The sequence below is a fragment of the Symphalangus syndactylus genome, chromosome 11, assembly GCF_028878055.3.
Source record: "Symphalangus syndactylus isolate Jambi chromosome 11, NHGRI_mSymSyn1-v2.1_pri, whole genome shotgun sequence".
NCBI classification, from domain to species: domain Eukaryota; kingdom Metazoa; phylum Chordata; class Mammalia; order Primates; family Hylobatidae; genus Symphalangus; species Symphalangus syndactylus.
In genome coordinates this window covers 102,271,558-102,291,149 of record NC_072433.2, presented here as the reverse complement: position 1 = coordinate 102,291,149, position 19,592 = coordinate 102,271,558, and the positions used below count along the sequence as shown (strand labels likewise).

At 35.3% G+C, this 19,592-nt stretch overlaps 1 protein-coding gene across 1 annotated transcript in view; it reads left to right on the top strand.

Annotated features, from left to right (window-relative positions):
• Positions 1 to 19,509, top strand: part of PGGT1B (protein geranylgeranyltransferase type I subunit beta) — a 53,486-nt gene extending 33,977 nt beyond the window's left edge. The window contains 4 exon segments of the mRNA XM_055298610.2: positions 8,333 to 8,517; positions 13,352 to 13,460; positions 17,789 to 17,932; positions 17,935 to 19,509. Of these exon segments, the coding sequence (XP_055154585.1) occupies positions 8,333 to 8,517; positions 13,352 to 13,460; positions 17,789 to 17,932; positions 17,935 to 17,969 (473 nt within the window). The 3' untranslated portion in view covers positions 17,970 to 19,509.
• The last annotated feature ends 83 nt before the right edge of the window (positions 19,510 to 19,592 follow it).

Here is a 19,592-nt window from a genome sequence, read left to right as displayed (position 1 = left end):
TTCAGTTTCTTCCTCATCACAGGAGTTTTCCATATAATTATTTGTTACCTCCATCCCTTTGCTAGCATAATGTAGCAGAAAGAACAGATCAGTGTCCTCGTCTCAGCCTTGACACCAACTGAGTGACCTTGGCACCTCACTTAATTTCTCGGAGGGTTTCCTCATCAACAGAGTAGAAAGAATTGCATCTTTCTTTAGGACTGTTGTTAGTATTAGAAGAGATATGGGGGAAAGTGGTTTGTAAATCATAAGCCTGTATAAAAAGGTATTTCTAACAAATATTCCTTAACCCCAGAGCCTTGTATATACTCTGCGATTTTGTCCTATCAAGTATTTCCTCCTCTTCTCACCTCTTCACTCCCTCATTCAATTTAGGTAGTTGTAGAGTATGTGTCTCTAAGGGGTATATAGAACACTGTCCTGGAGTTTCCTCTGAAGCCATACTATAATTATGACACTGTAGTTTTTGTGTATGCCTGAGTCTCTATGAGATGGAGGGTGGGAGGAGCTGGCAATAACAATTATGTTACTAGTCATCGCCACATGACCAAGAGGGATATAGTTATAGTTGTACAAAGAGGAAATCTGGCGGCTCTAAGAATTTCTGAGAAGACAGGATCTGGTGTTTACTATTGTAGGTGGTATTAATGTACGCTCTGGCTAAGGAGTCACCTCACCTGTGAGACAGCTGATATTATTTCCAAGACATTGGGATTATATTCTCTGGAATATGAAACAGAGGGGCTGCCCAAACATGACACTGTTTAATGGGTCCTGTCAGGAAAAAAATCTTCCTGAGTTATGCAAGTCATGATTTTGAACTGGTATGACTTGAGTAGGCTCTACCCATTAGGATCATCAGTGATGGGCTATATATATAGTTCATGCCCAAAGCGTATGTATGTCTTCTTTCTATCTGTAAGTTTGGCTTGGCAGGTTTGAGGCCTAAAGCCCTAGAGGAAGGCCTTTTAATCATAGTGTCACAGTGTATTTGTATATCTTAAATAGGTTATTATACCAGTGTATAGCCCCTTCAGCCTTTGGAACAACCAAGCAGGACCTGGGTATCTGGAGTCTCTGGTTAAGGTTGTCTCTGGCCAGGAGCATCTTCCTCAGTATTACAGTATGGCCTACAAATACCAAATATTATAATTTTCTTTGTGTGCTATGAGGTTAGATAGTCTGGGAAGTACTACCCTAAAGGATTTTGGTTTAGTTTTCTTTCCCCTTCTCATCACTACCTATACTAGCAAGTGAAACCGCTTTCTAAAAAGTGGTCCTACACTTTGGCAACCCATCAAGTCATTGTGTTCTCTCTTTTTCTTTTTTATTGTTACTGTCTTTGGAAAAGTCGTCCAAATGTACTGTTCACCTTTCTTCACAAATGACTTGTTCTGTAATTCTCTGTGTAAGCCTTCAGCAACTTAGGAAGTTTGTCTTTGAAAGTCATGAGTGATCTGTATTTCAAATCCAGTATCTTTTTCTCATTCCTCATCTTATATTTATTGAAGCATTTGAGCTATTAACCTCCCCACTTCTTTCTTAAAACATCACATTCCACTTGTCCTACTTCCTCATGAATTACTTCTGGTTCCTTCACCGTCTTTGTTTCTTCCTGTCACTTCCTTACCTCAGTTCAGCTTTCTTTTCTTTGAATAGTTCTTCCTAAATCTCAAGGCTTTTGTACATGCTGTTCGTTGTACATAGAATCTTCCTCCATCATCCTCCACCCCCAGCATACACCTGGTTTTCTTTCACATCCTTCAGATCTTGGTTCAAGCTCCTGATTTAAAATTGCAAACCACCCAGATACACATGCAGTATTTATAATAGAATTGCAAACCAACTACACGTACACATCCCATTTGCTAACCCCCTTTCTAGATTTATTTTTCTCCATATCACTTACTATTTTATAAATGACCTATGTTTTATCTATTTGTTTATTGTCTGCTTCTTCTCACTTAAACCTCATGAGAACAGAGATTTTTGCCTATGTTACACACTGATGTATCCTCTACACCTGTAACATGCTTGGCAGATAGTTGAACAAACTAACAGATGGTTCTTTATTAATTATCTCTGTGTTGATGGCACCCAAAACTGTGTTTCCCAATCTGTACTGTTACTTCTGTGCTGCATAGCCCCCTTTCCATTTGCTTGCGAGGCATCTTTCTCGATATGACTTCAGTATCTCAAACTGTATATTTTTAAAACCATCATTCTCCTCTTCAGCCCGTTGTTGCTATTCAGAAATAATGTAAATTTATTGATTTTTTTTTTTTTTTAATTTTTTTGGCCTGGGGGAAGCCAGCAATCTGGAATTTTGAGTTTAATTTTAATCTCCTTTTCTGTTTTTGTTTTTAATTTGCCTGTTACACCAGTTGTCCTCCATAAATTAGCAACTTATAATCCCTGATCTATAGACTAAGAGGAAAATAATGTATTTATTAACCAGCTGCTGTGTGCCCACTACCATCTGATACTTTACATACAGTCTCATTGAATCCCCATATCAACCCTCTGAGAATAGACATTTTTGTTTTAGTCAGAACTCAGAGAGGTAAAACCATTATGAGTATTAAAGAATAAAGGCTGAAATATGATTTTCTACACAATTGTGGAAGAAGATGGAGAAGAACCTAAAAGGGGTAGTTGGAGGGTCAGGGAAAATCACTGACAAAGCCCCCTGAAGCAGTGGCACAGGTGGAAAAGTCAGGCCATACAGGGAAATCTAGAAAGCCAGACACAGTCACCTGCCAGATTGTGACTGTGGTGGATAAGTCTGTGAAGGGCTGGTGCTCCTGCATCTGTATGTAGTCCTGACATAACCAGGGCAAGAGTAAGAAGAATTTGGATGCCAAGTATATGGGAGAATGAGGGCAAGCTGGACTGTACCAGCACTACTGCCTTTGTTGCTTACCTCCTCTAACCATAACCAGGGTAATGAGTGCTACTTGACTTCCACCTTACAAGTCTCACACAGATTTCTCTAACTTTTGACCATACAGTGAAGTGGATCCTGGGGAACAGAATTCTAGCTTAGCCAAGTTGACACAGTACAAAACCACAATAATTATTGTTATTTCACTCAGAGAAGTCACTTGCTTAGTAGGGTTACGTATCAGGTAGGTGTTATAACCCGCTTTAAAACCCTGTGCTTACTCAGTAATCTCATCCTGCCTACATTTAAGTCCCTTAGTTTATTCCTCTGTAATCTGATTCCAGTCTACCTTTGTAGACCCACATCTGAGTGACCCCTTCCATGCACTCTAGGTTGTAAGAAAACATACTCTCCAAACATTTGTACATGGCTTTTCACCTCTGGACATTGCTAATATTCCTTTTCCTTTGCTTGAAATGCTTCCTTTCCACCTGCTTCTGCTTGTTTCTCTTTTCATAACCGTCAGAGTTTAATCTATCTTACTATACCTGTTTCCAGGGGTTCAAGTGTCACTTTCTCTATAAAACATTTCTTCATCTTTTGTCCCCCTTAGTTCTGAGCAGTATTTTCCTTTTCTGTATTCCCATAATACTTCATTCATGCCATTTTTATGATATTTACCTCTGTTTATCTTTGCTGGATTGTAAGCTGGTCATATATGTCTTATTCCATATGCCCTTGTACAATGTACTATTTGATGAATTAGTTATCCTGTATTCCACTTTGCATCTCTTGCTTGGAAAGTTGAATTTGGAATGTGTACTTCTGTTAGTTTGTTATTAATTTAGTTTCTTCATGTGCGCTTCTCATTCCCCAATTTAAATATTATTTAATATATATATATATTTTAATTCAACCACTCTTCTCCAACTGTTGCTTAGCTTGGAGCCCATTTTTCATGAAAATTAAACAGACATATTTTATCCTTTTAGGCTGTGATCATCAAATGTAGTGATTCTCTTTATCCCCATGATTCCCTTGAGATAGTACATGTTTAGTATCCCTTATCCAAAATACTTGGGTCCAGAAGTGTTTTGGATTATGGAATATTTGCATTATACTTACCAATTAAGCTTCCCTAATCTAGAAATCAGAAATTTGAAATGTTCCAATGGACATTTCCTTTGAGTATCATGCAGGTGCTCAAAAAGTTTCGGATTTGGGAGCATTTCAGATTTCAGAATTTTGGATTAGGGATACTCATCTTGTACAGTTTTAGGGTAAAATGTTCCTTTTGTTTTGGAAGAATTGAATTTTCCTGCTTTGTTAGAGATAAAACTATTCTCGCTGTCCCCACCCCCACCCCCGCCAACTCAGGATTCATAATGCAGAAGTTCAGATAAATTAATTTGGTTCCATGATTTTTTTAAAATATCTCTACTTCTTAATTATAAAGATAAATGTTAAATCTAAATATTCAACTCCCTTGAATTTACTTCACTTGGCCGGGCATGGTGGCTCTGCCTGTAATCTCAGCACTTTGGGAGGCTGATGTGGGTGAATCACTTGAGGTCAGGAGTTCAGGACCAGCCTGGCCAACATGATGAAACCCCATCTCTGCTAAAAATACAAAAAAAAATTAGCCAAACGTGGTGGCACGCACCTGTAATCCTAGCTACTCGGGAGGCAAGGCACAAGAATTGTTTGAACCCAGGAGGCGGAGGTTGCAGTGAGCCGAGATCACACCACTGCACTCCAGCCTGGGTGACAGAGCAAGACTGTCTCAAAAAAAAAAAAAGAAAGAAAAAAAAATTTACTTCACGTTTTTAATATGGTGTTTAATTGTAAAATGATGTACTTATTTATGTGCCTATTTAGTTTTCTACTTAACTATACAATTGTTGACTACCATAAATTTCAGAGGACATGGGTTCCTTCTGATAACTTATTATATACAAGTACTAAGAGAATCTCTAAAACTGAGCTGGAAAACCTGTGGGAGCAAAATAAGTTATAACTGTTACACTGTTAAAATATAAGTAGATCATAACATAACAGAGCTGAAGTCAGGAACACCTCCTTTACCCTGCACTTGGAAGAATTGGGGTAGGTTAAGAGAGAGTCTCTATGGTCCCTTTCATCTGTGATGTTTTATGACTGAGGTATTCTGCATATGCTAATTCTCCATATAACTGAAGCACATCACGTAGGTGGCAAACTTCTAACCATTTCAGATGAAAATCTTTCTTGTTCTTTTATTTGTATTTGCCTTAATATTCTTACTATTATCCTTAAAGTTTTGTTCATACTGTGTCTTCAACTAAGGCATAATGAGCACAGTTTCACCTTTTCTTGATGAATTCAAATCATTAAAATAAAGAACAATTCTAGTATTGTACTTTTAATATAATGATATAGTATTCTTGAAGTATTTTGAAGTGTGTACAGATCATTGATCTAACCCCATTTAGCCCCAAAAAGATATTCCATTTTAGTTCTTGTGCCTGTTTTTTAAATAGAATTTTGTAATCTACTTATTATCAGGATGTCACTTTTCTTTTCTTCCTGTTTTTATGTCTGCCTTTAACACTCTTCTAACATACTACTACTTTTTTTTTCTTTTTTGAGACATAGTCTCACTCTGTCGCCCAGGCTGGGGTACAGTCAAGCGATCCTCCTACTTCTACCTTCCGAGTTGCTAGGACCACAGGTGCACACCACCACGCCTGGCCAATTTTTAAATTTTTTTTTATAGAGACAGGGTCTCCTTATGTTGCCCAGGCTGGTCTCGAACTCCTGAGCTCAAGCAGTTCTCTCACTTTGGCCTCCCAAAGTGGTGGGATTACAGGCATGAGCCACCATGCCTAGCCTAACATACTAGTTTTTATACAGGGTTTTATAACTAGTTTTTTAGAGATTTGTGTAAAACAAGAGACTTTAGGAGCAACAGGCTTACCTGTTGGTAAATGAATGTTAAAGCATAGACTTTGTAAATGTTTCTGGCAACCCAGAGTCCACACTTACTTCTAGAGTTACTATTTTCAAAATCCAGTAGTTTGGACAAAATAAAGAGTGTTTTTTCTTTGAGTTGTGCCAGTTTGCATTAAGTAATCCTAATAAGTAGTTTGAAGAGTAATCCTTAATTGCCTCTTTTTACTTTTCAGGAGTTTGAAAGGTTACTTACTGTCTATTAGAGACTTTATATTTAATGATGTAATAAAACTTGAAGTCATGGCTTGGTTATCATGAAAGAAAAATTGGAACTAGTGAGTCATTTGAAAAGGAAATAAGATTACTAGTTGCTTAATAGAAATTATTTTAAAAGGTTGTAATAATTTTTTTTAGCTTTTCTTTTGATTCACTCAAGACTAACAAAGATGTCCCAACTAATTCTGAAGATTAAATAGTTCTTAACTGACAGTAACACTTCTAATATGATAGCTACCTTGAGTTTTCTAGAGGGAATGCTCACCTTTCCTTTGCCAGAGAATACATTCAAGATTTGTAACAACAAAAGGAAAGTTAAGGCAAGAGATATATTAGGAACAAGACATTTAAATTGCTGAAATTAATAAAAATCACTAGGTGAAGTCATAATAAATTGCAAGTATAAGTATTTTCAAATTGTTTGGAGTTGACAACAAATAGTGCCAGTAAAAAGTGTTGTTTCTTTTCTTATATGGAAAAATACTGACTTTTCATTTCCTGAGGAAAGTACCTTTGTGAGTGTATTAGTTTTCTATCACTGCCATAACATTTTAGCACAAATATAGGGGTGTAAAGCAACACAAATTTATTCTCTCCATTTCCGGCCAGAGCTGTACATCTGTGACTAAGTGTGAACCGAGACTTACAGGGCTAAAATCAAGATGTCAACAGCTCCTTTCGCCAACAGTGTCTCCAGAGGAGAATCTGTCCCTTGACTCTTCCCAGCTTCTAGTGGCTGCTGGCATTCCTTGCCTTTGGCTACAACACTGAAATCTCTGGCACTATAGTTGCATTGCCACCTCCTCTCTGTTAGTCTAATCTCCTTCTCTCCTCTTATAATGGCACTTGTGAGTACAATTAAGGCCCACCCAGATAATACCGAATAATCTCCCCCATTTCAAGATCATTTAACTTAATCACATTTGCAAAGCCTCTTTCTCCATATAAAGTAACATTCACAGGTTGCAGGGATTAGGACTTAAATATCGGGGAGGCATTATTCAGCCTACGCAGTGGGTGTGGATATGTTTTGAAGTAATGCTGTGTGCATCAGCTTTCATATTTCATTTCCCTCTTTCCTACCACCCCCATCCCCCACCATTCTTTTCTTCCTTAAAATTCTTTTTTTTTTTTTTTATACTTTTAAGTTCTAGGGTACATGTGCACAACGTGCAGGTTTGTTACATATGTATGCATGTGCCATGTTGGTGTGCTGCACCCATTAACTCGTCATTTACATTAGGTATTTCTCCTAATTCTATCCCTCCCCACTCCCCCCACCCCACACCAGGCCCTAGTGTGTGATGTTCCCCACCCTGTGTCCAGGTGTTCTCATTGTTCAATTCCCACCTGTGAGTGAGAACATGGGGTGTTTGGTTTTCTGTCCTTGTGATAGTTTGCTCAGAATGGTGGTTTCCAGCTTCATCCATGTCCCTACAAAGGACATGAACTCATCCGTTTTTATGGCTGCATAGTATTCCATGGTGTGTGCATTTTCTTAATCCAGTCTATCATTGGTGGATGTTTGGGTTGGTTCCAAGTCTTTGCTATTGTGAATAGTGCCACAATAAACATACGTGTGCATGTGTCTTTATAGCAGCGTGATTTATAATGCTTTGGGTATATACCCAGTAATGGGATTGCTAGGTCAAATGATATTTCTAGTTCTAGATCCTTGAAAAATTGCCACACTGTCTTCCACAATGGTTGAACTAGTAAATAACACTTTTATACTGTTGGTGGGACTGTAAACTACTTCCTTAAAATTCTTAAGCTGACTAGTTGTAATATCTGTATATCAGCTTCTAACTTGTCTATGTTATTTGTGAAAACTTGTTTGTAGCTTAGGGTTGATGGAACCTCAATTCATAAGCAATATACTGTCTTTAAGGGACTTAAAAATCAGTCTCAGGTGATTGGGTCCTGGACAGGGAGTTAGTAGTCCCAGACTTTAGTTCCAAATCTGCCGTTAACCATGTAATTTTAAACAGGTTCCTTAATCTTGTTCCAAGTCTTACTTTTTTTCATAGGTAAAATGTTTCTTATAGCTTTATATTCTCTGTTTTATCACATATTGAAGACTTGTGTTTAGTGGTTATTTTAAAATCTCATCTTTTAAATTTAAATTTTATTTCACTATTTTCTAGAATTATATAACCACTTTTTCCCCTCAAACATTTTGTACTACTTTCATAAGCATCTAATTGGAAGTTTAAAACATTGTGTGGTTTCGATTAACAGGAGGATCTACTTTTTGTGGCATTGCCTCACTATGTCTGATGGGTAAACTAGAAGAAGTTTTTTCAGAAAAAGAATTGAACAGGATAAAGAGGTGGTGTATAATGAGGCAACAAAATGGTTATCATGGAAGACCTAATAAGCCTGTAGACACCTGTTATTCTTTTTGGGTGGGAGCAACTCTAAAGGTAAGAGAAATAATAAAAAATGAGAAACTTATATTCTGTGTTCATATAAATTGTGCTAAAAAGGTTTGATCTTTGTAATGTGTATTAAATATTGTTAGATTTAGGCTACTGGATTTTCTCTTTTGCTCTGCCAAAGTTAGTCTCTGTATGGTTTTTCCATAGAATTCAATGATCTCTTGTGCTGCTTGAAAATTTTCATTCTTAGAAAACTCAAGTAACCCAGAACTTGAGTTTTATGCCTACTTAAACCTTACATAGAACATATTAAATACTTACTTTCTTGTGGGTATAAGGTAATAAAAAACTTGGAACTGACTAGTTCATATAAATAAGGGATCTGTCTGAAAATGATACCAGTAAAGGTTTTATGGGAAGGTATTAATCTTAAAAGGCAAACCATGAGTCATTTCTTCAAAAACCGTGTAAGGACTTTTTTATTATTTATTTGTTTAAACCTTCTGAAACTCATCAATTGACATGCCAGCACATTTTTTCCCATCTCTACTACCTTTTAATATACCTAATTCCATAAGGTTATTTAGTCACTAAATACACACAAGTTTTCTCTGTCTTAAAGTTGCCTTTTCGTCTTTAAGAATTGTTACTTTGTTCTGATATTCTGCCGTCTAACAGGAGTCTGTTAGAGGAGTCCATGTTTGTCTTCTCCATAATATCCTAATTTTCTCTCTTAAAATTTATGTATAAGGTTGAAAAAAATTTGGAAAAGGATGATTTAAAATGATGACAGTAGGCTCCCTGTCTCTCCTCACTTGTAGTACCATTTCTCAGGTGCATTTCAATTTTTTTTGACTGTGGGAAATTTCAAGCATATTCAAAAGTAGAGAGAAAGGTGTAATAACACCCATATGTCCATCAACCAGTCTCAACAATTATCAACCCAAAGCTACCCTTTCTTCATCCATACTCTAATTCCCTTCAATTCACTGAATTATTTTAAAGCAGATCCCATATATCATTTTTTGTATTCGCTGGAAATTTTTTAATATAATCTCTAAATGAAAATAACTTTTTAAAAAAAAACAGAACCTTAGTGTCATTATCACATCTAAACAATTAGCCATAATTGCTTATTATCATTAAATATCCAGTGATTTCCTGTTGTATCACGTATATTTCCTATTGTATCACATCAAGAGGCATGTAATATCCAATTATCTCTCCTTTTAATCAAAGAGCTCCGGAGTTGAAAATATACGTAGCACATTATACTTACCAGTTTAAACATTTGTAAGTATACAGTTCACTAGCATTAATCCCATTTACAATGTTGTGTAATCGTCACTACCATGCAAAACTTTTTCATTATACCCAACATAAATCCTGTATACATTAAACAATAATTCCCTATTCTTCTTTCCCCTCAGCCTGGTAACCTCTCCTCTACTCTCTGTCACTGTGAATTTGTCTATTCTAGGTACCTCATATAGGTAAAATCATACAGTATTTGTCCTTCTGTTTCTGGCTTATTTCACTTAGCATAATGGTTTCAGGGTTTGTTTATGACGTGGCATATATTAAAATTTCATTTTTTAATGCCTGAATAATAATATTCCATTGTATATAAATACTACATTTTCCTTCTTCATTTATCTGTTGATGGTCACTTGCGTTGTTTTCACCTTTTGGCTATTGCAAATAATACTGCTAAAAACATGGGTGTATAAATATATGTTCAAGTCCCTGCTTTCATTTTTGAGGGGTACTGTATGTATATAGGAGTGGAATTGCTGGGTCATGTGGTATTTCTTCATTTAAATTTTTGAGGAAATGCCAAACTTTTCCACAGCAGCTACAACATTTTATATTCCCTCTAGCAATGTATGAGAGTTCCATTTTCTCTGCATCCTCACCAACATTTGTTTTTTCTGTTTGTTTTTATGTATGTATATTAATATAATAGCCATCCTAATGGATCTGAAGTGTCATTTCATTGTGGTTTTGATTTGTTTTTTTCTAATGATATTGTCTTTTTGTGTACTTAGTGGTCATTTGTACATCTTCTTGGGAGAAATACCTATTCAAGCCCTTTGCCTATTTTTAAATCTGGTTTCTTTTGTTGTTATAAAGTTGTGGGAGTTCTTCATATATTCTGGATATGAATCCCTTCTCAGATATATGATTTGCAAACATTTTCTCATTCCTTGAGTTGTCTTTTTACTCTGTTGATGGTATCATTTAATGCGCAAAAGTTTTTTGATGCAGTCCAATTTTATCTAAATTTTTTTTATTGCTTGTGTTACTGGTGTCATGTCCATAAAATTATTGCTAAATCCACTGTCATAAAGATTTTCCCCAGTGTTTTCTTCTAATAATTTTATGGCTTTAGGCCTTAATGTTGGGCCTTTCATCAATTTTGAGTTAATTATTGTATGTGATGTAAGGTAAGATCCAACCTCATTCTTTAACATGTGGATATCTAATTTTCCTAGCACCATTTGTTGAAAAGACTGTCCTTTTCCATTAAATGGTTTTGGCACTTTTGTCAAAAGTCAGTTGACTATATATATGTGAGGTTTGTTTCTGGACTTTGTATTTTATTCCATTGTTTTATATGGCTGCCCTTGTGCCAGTACTATACTGTTTTAATTACCGTAGCTTTGTAGTAAGTTTCAAAGTCAAGAAGTTTGAGACTTCCAACTTTTCTTTTTCAAGATTGTTTTGGTTATTTGGAGCCCCTGGCAATTTGATATGAATCTGGTAATTGACTTCGCATTTCTGCAAAAAAGTCTTTTGAAATTTTGATGGGAATTGCATTGAATCTGTAGATCACTTTGGGTAGTAGTGATATCTTGACACTGTTGAGTGTTCCTATCCATGAGCACAGGATGCTTTTCCATTTATATAGGTGGTCTTCAATTTCTTTCAGCAGTGTTTTGTAGTTTTCAACATACAAATCTTTCACCTTTTTGTTAAGATTAAATTCTCAGTATTTAATCATTTTAGATTCTCTTGTAAATGAAATTGCTTTCTTAATTTCCTTTTGGATTGTTCATTGCTAGTCTATAGAAACTATCAACTTTTTATGGAATAGTTTTAACAGACATTAAGGATCATTGCTTAAATCAATTATGGCATTAAGAGGTTACAAAACAGTGGTATTCTTTCATTCCTTCTCAATTTATTAACTAGCATTGTTTTTTAAAGAAGAGTTTTACCTTACCCTGAGATATACTTTGTGCAGAGAAGGACACATAAATACCAAATTCTTTCCCTTAATAGTATTCAACAAAATGAGTTGGTTCCCTACCAGCCTCTCAGCCTTTCCAATAAAATATTAGATTTTAGAGTTTGGGTTTTTTTGTTTTTTGTTTCTTTTTTTTTTGAGAATCTTTGTGAACACATAGATTTTAACATTTTTTAGTCATATATATAATATATATTAGTTATATATGACTAAAATATATATATATTATGCTTAAATTGTCCCATCTTTAGTCTATAGGAACCCTTTCAAGTTGTCCCAAGTCTTTTTTATTTGACGTCCGTAGTCTTTGACAGCTTTCTGAAAGCAACCACTTTTAAACTTCTTAAAAATGTTTTAATTCTTGTGGACATTACCATAACTTTAAATCACAGACTGACTTCTTATCACCTTTAGACATTATTGATGATTACCAACTATGAGAAATTAAGATTTAGCCTCTCACTTTTCCAACAGATTGTTACCCGTTATATTCAGTTCTGAATCTTTTCCTCATCTTCTACCTTCCGATGCTATATAACGTTACCTTTATTTTTATAATGTCAAGTTAGGAAACATTCGTATTTTTGTTCAGTATTAATAATCACATCTTTCAGCCGTTGCCTATAGGTTGATTCTAAAATTTGAAAACCAGTAATCAACACTTATTATGGGATAGTGAAAATATTGTTTATTGCTAAGCCAAGTGCAGTGTTACTGTTATAGTTTTTTCATTTTTATGTAATGACCAATGTGCCACTGATGGAAAATATTCCTAACATCAAGATTCAAAAAAGTTTTTTCTTATATTTTATTAATTAAATCAATGTAAATGAATAAATTTGTTTCTTGTTTGTAGCATAACTTTCTTATGAGTTTAGCTTTTCTTTTTGAGAAATAATGCTTCTTCATCAGTCACTAAAAGCTGTGGCTCTCTCTGGTTCATTAACATGTATTAAATTGCTTTGTATCGTCAGAAATGTCTTGAACCCTCTTACCTACTGCACACCTCATCTTGAACTTCACAGTATTATTTATTTATTTGTATTTTACTTTTATGGGATCTTGAGAGAAAAGCCAAGTACATGTCCTAAATCATTAAAAACTATATAGTTTTTTATGTTGCAATCATTTTTGTCTTACCTTTTTCTTTCCTAATTAAAGAGCTATACTTTTTTACTATTTTCAAAACTGTCTGTAGCATCTGGTTAGTAATTTTTGTTTGCTCTTTTTTTAAAAAATATTTTTAGTTCCAATTATTACTAGTTTATAACTAATAGCTCAAGAGCTTATCATGAGTTAAAATATGGGTAGATAAAATTGTACTTTTTAAAATGACTGATTATGTTGAGTGGATTCGAGTTGTCTTTTGAATTTAGCTTAATGTGTTTCAAAGGGTTCAGTTGGCCTGGTTCAGAAGAAGGAAATAGAGGGTCGAGAAAAGGAGAGTAGATTTGAAAAGAAAATTAAAGTTAATGTGATTTAGTCATTTCAAGTGCTCAAGGCCCCAGAGACTTGGTCTGAGCACTTTAGCTAAAGGAAAGCATGTCTAAACGACACATATCTGAAATTTGAGCCAAAGGTTGATATGAGTTTTATGTCAGTAAATTTTTATTTGTCATGTCATTTCAGCTTCTAAAAATCTTCCAATACACTAACTTTGAGAAAAATAGAAATTACATCTTATCAACTCAAGATCGCCTTGTAGGGGGATTTGCCAAGTGGCCAGACAGTCATCCAGGTAATTATTTTCTTTGTGAATCCAGAACAACCTTTATTTCCTGAATAGATCTTCAAGCATCTTTATCAGAAAAGGCATATGATAGAAAATATATCCACAGTTGCAGAGTTACATTAAATAATATTTTTTAAAAGGTGTATTGTGTAAGCTTAGAATAAATTTAGGGTATTGGGGAGTATAAAGGAAATAGTTTATTATCAAGATGCATGGGAATAGTGTGCATTTTTTCACAGATATTTTACTTAGTAATTTTTTATTTCATTTGCAGCAATAATGTAGATGGTCTGAATGAGTCCTTTCCAAAGAAGAGAATTATTTAGCCCATCCAAAGCCATTAGGATTATTTGTCATGACTTGAGCTAAGTATAATAAATTACTCCCAATCCTGAAGGGAATCAGTTCTTACTCTTTTTCAGAAGTCATTAAATAGGCCGGGTGCAGTGGCTCATGCCTGTAACCCCAACACTTTGGGCGGTTAAGGCAGGTGGATCACTTGAAGTCAGGAGTTCAAGACCAGCCTGGCCAACATGTTGAAACCCCGACTCTACTAAAAATACAAAAATTAGCCAGGTGTGTTGATGCGTGCCTGTAGTCCCAGCTGTGCGGGAGTCTGAGGCAGGAGAGTCACTTAAACCCAGGAAGCAGAGGTTCCAGTGAGCCGAGATTGCACCACTGCCCTCCAGCCTGTGTGACAGAGCGAGAGTCTTTGTCTCAAAAAAAAAAAAAGTCATTAAATAAAATATTTCAAATCCTGAATATATGTGTTTCTCACTTCCCATACTCTTGTTCTCCAAATTTCAACAGATTCAGACAATATGAATGGCATGGCACTCAAGGCCCTCCCAAAATTTGGTTCCACTCCCACCTCTAGCATCATTCTGTAGCCTACACCTCACCCGACTTATGTTTTCACCTCCAGCAAAATGAGTCTATATACAGCTTCCCTATAAAAATCCATTTAAGTGTGTGTTAAAATAATTTCAAACACCGACACTTTTGATAAGCAAGTAGTTAAAGATTTAGTTACAAATATGAAACTAGACACAAGGAATGATTTTTTTTGCCAGTATTGCAATAGAGTCATGGTTTTTATTATCAGCCTGGAAATTGCCTCATCGACTCATCTTCCATCACAGAACTGCTATGGTTGGAATGTGTACTTGAATCAGAATATAAATAAGGAGCTCATGAAATCATATTTTTGTATTTGAAATGAGCAGGAATACTTCCTTGCACCCCTACTTGCCTATATTTTCATATAAAACATGCTTCCTAGGCCTGGTGCGTTGGCTCACGCCTGTAATCCCAACAGTTTGGGAGGCTGAGGTGGGCGGATCACTTGAGGTCAGGAGTTTGAGACTAGCCTGGCCACATGGTGAAACATTGCGTCTACTGAAAATACAATAATTAGCCAGGCCTGGTGGTGGGTGCCTATAATCCCAGCTACTCGGGAGGCTGGGGCAGAAGAATTGCCTGAACCTGGGAGGCAGAGGTTGCAGTGAGCCAGGATCATACCACTGCACTCCAGCCTGGGCAACAGAGCAAGAGTACGTCTCAAAAAATAAAATAAAATAAATGGCCAGGTGCAGTGGCTCACGCCTATAATCCCAGCTTTGAGAGGCTGATGCTGGTGAATCGCTTGAAGTCAGGAGTTCAAGACCAGCCTGGCCAACATGGTGAGACCCCGTCTCTACCAAAAATACAAAACTAGCCAGTCATGGTGATGCACACCTGTAGTCCCAGCTACTCAGGAGGCTGAGGCAGGAGAATTGCTTGAACCCGGGAGGTGCAGGTTGCAGTGAGCCAAGATCTCGCCATTGCACTCCAGCCTGGGCGACAGAGCGAGACTCTGTCTCAATCAATCAATCAATAGTAAAACATGTCTTCTTAGAGAAAGTGTACATTGCTTTCAAAGTCGTAAGCCAAAGTATGTTTTCAGAAATTAATTTCTCAAGCAAAATTTCAAAATAATATTTTGAAATGAGGAGGAATACTTATATTTTGTAATTTTTGATATCTCTAGTGCCTCAAAACTGAGAATTATTTTGGTCTTCATTCCGTTTTTTCAATCAGTGCAGGGTACTGTTTTAACAAATAATGGGAATAGGGAAATGACAGTCTCTTAGAAAACATTTCTTCTGTAAACATACTTGAAATACATTCAGTGTTTCCATAGCTTTTTCAAAAGAAAGTTTTTGAGGCTTTTTCTGGAGAGATCAGTTGCTAACTTTAACATTTGTGTAAATATTTGGATGTACTACTTACTTTTTACAGATACATTACAATGTTTTCAGAGTATGCAATAGAAAGCATGGAAAGGCTTTGCTAAATTGAATTTATGTGTAAAGATCTGATCCCAGAACCTTTATAATCATTTTAACAAGATTCTTTAAAATTAAGCTTATTCTTCATTCTAGTGAATTTAGTGGCAAATTTGACACAAAGGGATTTTATATACATTTATGAAAGAAACTTCAAAGGAATGACCTTTTATTATGGAGTAAATATATATTTCAACATCTAAAGTGCTTTATTATGGAGTAAACATATATTTCCACATCTAAAGTGCTTGTAAGTTGCCACTTACAGATAAGGAGTTTTTTAAAAAAAACAATATGAGTCTTGAAACAATTGAGTTCTGATCTCATTGGCTGTTACAAAAATCTTTTTGAGAAAAAAATAAGTTTTATTTGTTACTTTATCCAGAGAGATTTTAGTTTTACACAGTTCTATTTTATGTTATTTTGGATGTATATTTTCTGTTGTACTTTTTCCTAGAAAAGTTTCCTAGTTTCTAGAAAACAAAGCTTAATGTTGCTTTGTACCCTTTGTAGTTTTAGAATAGCTGTATGGAATGATGTAATATTACAGGTGAAATCAAATTTATTTTTTTATAGTCTGAAAGTCAAAGGAAAGTGAGCCAGAAGAAACCTAAGTATTTTCTGAAAAGGCCTAAAAGGTGATCAACATGGGCCTCCATTAGTTAAATAGCATTTTCACAATGACATTGAGTAAGCACAGCTATTTGTCATTTCTGTTTTGAAAAATAAGTGATACTCTCGTAAGTAAAGCTTTTTCTTAACTCTTTTGACAAAGTTTGACATGTTAAGATGTTTTGAACTTTTTGTTGTTGTTGTTTTGAGACAGGGTCTCGTTATTTTGCCCAGGCTAGAGTGCAGTGATATAATCATGCCTCACTGCAGCCTCGACCTCCCTAGGCTCAGGTGAGCTTCCCACCTCAGCCACCTGAGTAGCTGGAACTACAGGCGCACACCACCATACCTGGTAATTTTTGTATTTTTTGTAGAGATGGAGCTTCACCGTATTGCCCAGGCTGGGTATCGAACTCCTGTGGCTCAAGCAGTATGCCCTTCTCGGCCTCCCAAAGTGCTGGGATTACAGGTGTGAGCCACCACACCCAGCCTGTTTTGAACTTTAATAGCTCTTAAGGCCATAAATGTTGGCCAATTCAAAAATAGAAAAAAATTTTGGCTGGTACAAAACTGTCTTTTTAATGTTCCTATAACTGCAAAGCTCTGAGCTCTTCAGAAGTCTACATAAGACTCCTAGGCAGGAATGGCCATGTGATTTCACTGGCCTCTGTAATAGAAGAGGATCGCTGCCCCCTGAAAGATGGGAAACTAGTGAGCCAGTGCAGAATTGTCATGGTATGAGCACTCATATTATTTCAGCCAAATAGAATGTGAGTTTGTTTTTATCATCAGATCAGATATTTTTACAATGACTGACATTACCCTAAATAGGAGGATTAAATATGGCACAGCATTCCAGAATGGATTATTTTTGTGTAAGCTCCTTTTATTTAACACAGTGTTAGGATAGTACTGCATATGGTTTAGGAACTTTCAGAGGTAAAACGTGGAGCTAGGGGTATTGCAACTTAGATTCAGAGTTTTGTTTTTGTTTTAAAGAAAAAGAATTTAATGATATAGCATTGAAGCTACTCGTTTCCATGTTCTCTAGTAAGCAAAAAGGGAAACTCCCCAAAGTGAGAAGTCTTACATATAACTGCTGCTCTTCCTGTCTTTTAATCACAGAGGTTATGGACAATATCAGCTTTTCAGCTGGAAACTGTTTTCCTTTGTTAATGATATTTTCATGAATAAAATATTTTATTTTGATCATCTGGTTTTTTTTTTAAATTGGTGTTTGAGACTTTGAGAAAGCAAATATTTTTAAAACTATATTAGCATTTCTCTAAACTTACTTTTAATGGAGTGATGGGCTGGTAAATATGTGGCTAAAATATTCTGTAGAATGTACAACTAAGAATGCCTATTACGATGTTTTAAATGCCTTATTTTCAGATGCTTTGCATGCATACTTTGGGATCTGTGGCCTGTCACTAATGGAGGAAAGTGGAATTTGTAAAGTTCATCCTGCTCTGAATGTAAGCACACGGACTTCTGAACGCCTTCTAGATCTCCATCAAAGCTGGAAAACCAAGGACTCTAACAATGCTCAGAGAATGTACATATCTCCACATGACTGATTTTAGATTGGGAGGGTGGGGGGATTTGTAGCATAACTGTAGCTCAAGTTTAAAAGCCATGTATAACCAACTGTGCTCTTTTTTTAAAAGGTAGAGTCTTACAATCAAATCTCCTGCTGATGTCACTTTGGGATATGGTCTTGAGCCAGTAATCTTTATACTGGGTTTCAAGAAAATCTTTGTTGAAGTTTGAACCACAACTTTGTCGTGGTTCTTAAATGTTTATACCGTATTTCTAAGAAGTTGTTTGAGGCAAATTAACTGTATGTATGTAGGTTATCTTTTTAAAAACTCTTCAGTGCAAATTGTATCTTATTATAAAATGGACACAAATTTTCAAGTTTCCACTTCATATAGCATTGATAATCTTCACGTGAACACTTAGTGATCATTTAAAAAGCTCACTGCTGGTGGTAGAAAATTTCCTTTAATGAATTAAATATCTGAGATTATTCTTTGAAAACAGATGACCATAATTTTTTTTAAAGAAGAGTGTATTATTCTGTCTTCTTCTTAAGTAAAGTGTGCCAATTAAACCTGTGTGGCCTATATAAATGAAATTAATAACTTCATAGTAAGAATAAATAGGTTTAACTAATGTGATAGTTTTCTAAAAGGAGATTGTTTGAAGACAACTATTATGTAACTGAGGGAAAAGCAACTTAATGATTGTGAATGAGAAAGTTTTGTGCTATGTGGGTCATTTATTTAGACATTGCTGTGGTGAATACCAGTTATGTTTGATTTTATTCTCAAATCATTAGTTGCCTTTTTTTTTTTTTTTTTTGCTTTCTAGGAAGAAAACAATCTTTTTTATCTAGAAGGAAAGATACTTTGTGTTTTCATTTTTAGCCATTTGAATTTTTTAATTTGTTGCCCCAGTGTGTTAGCTGCTCTAATTTCAAAATAATACTTTTCTAATTTTTTTCAAATTAAATAAGTAAAAAAATACAAAAACAGAACCATTGAAATAGATTCAGTGGTTTAACTCTATACGTGGTCATTTTTATTCTCATATTTTCAGGTAGGTGAAAGGGAAATGCGACCATTTAGAGGATAAGAAATAGGGTTTTGTTTTTGTTCATTGTTCTGTTTTAAGTCTATGAACTAGCTAATTATAAAGGAGGTAGTATAAAAACTCTTCATTACTAATTAATTTATCAATAACTCATACCATTAGTTGCTCAGTGACATTCAGAACTATGAGTCTAGTACTGAAATGGGAAAATAAATCTCTTCACTAAAGGAGTTGGCTTTAAGTTAGTCTTGGTGATAATAAATGTTGAAATACAAGTATCAGTATAAAAACTGGATTACTGGTATCACTGTTTAGGCATTGTGATATTTTAAGTGTTATCTTTTTTTCTAAATCAGAAGGAAAAAATGTTGTGAAATAACAGTCCTTCCCAAGGGAAACACTATGTACTTGGAGAAATGATTCATTTATTATTGGCATGCTTAGTTTTAAACCTGAGTTTGCCAACTGTATGTTTTTTAATTAGAAATAAAATAAATCTTCTGTTGGTGGGGGAAAAAGTAAGCTTAATAACAGATGTTATCCTTCTATGGGTTATTCCAGTTGCTACTATTTAAATCCTGGCAGATTAAGACATCTGTAT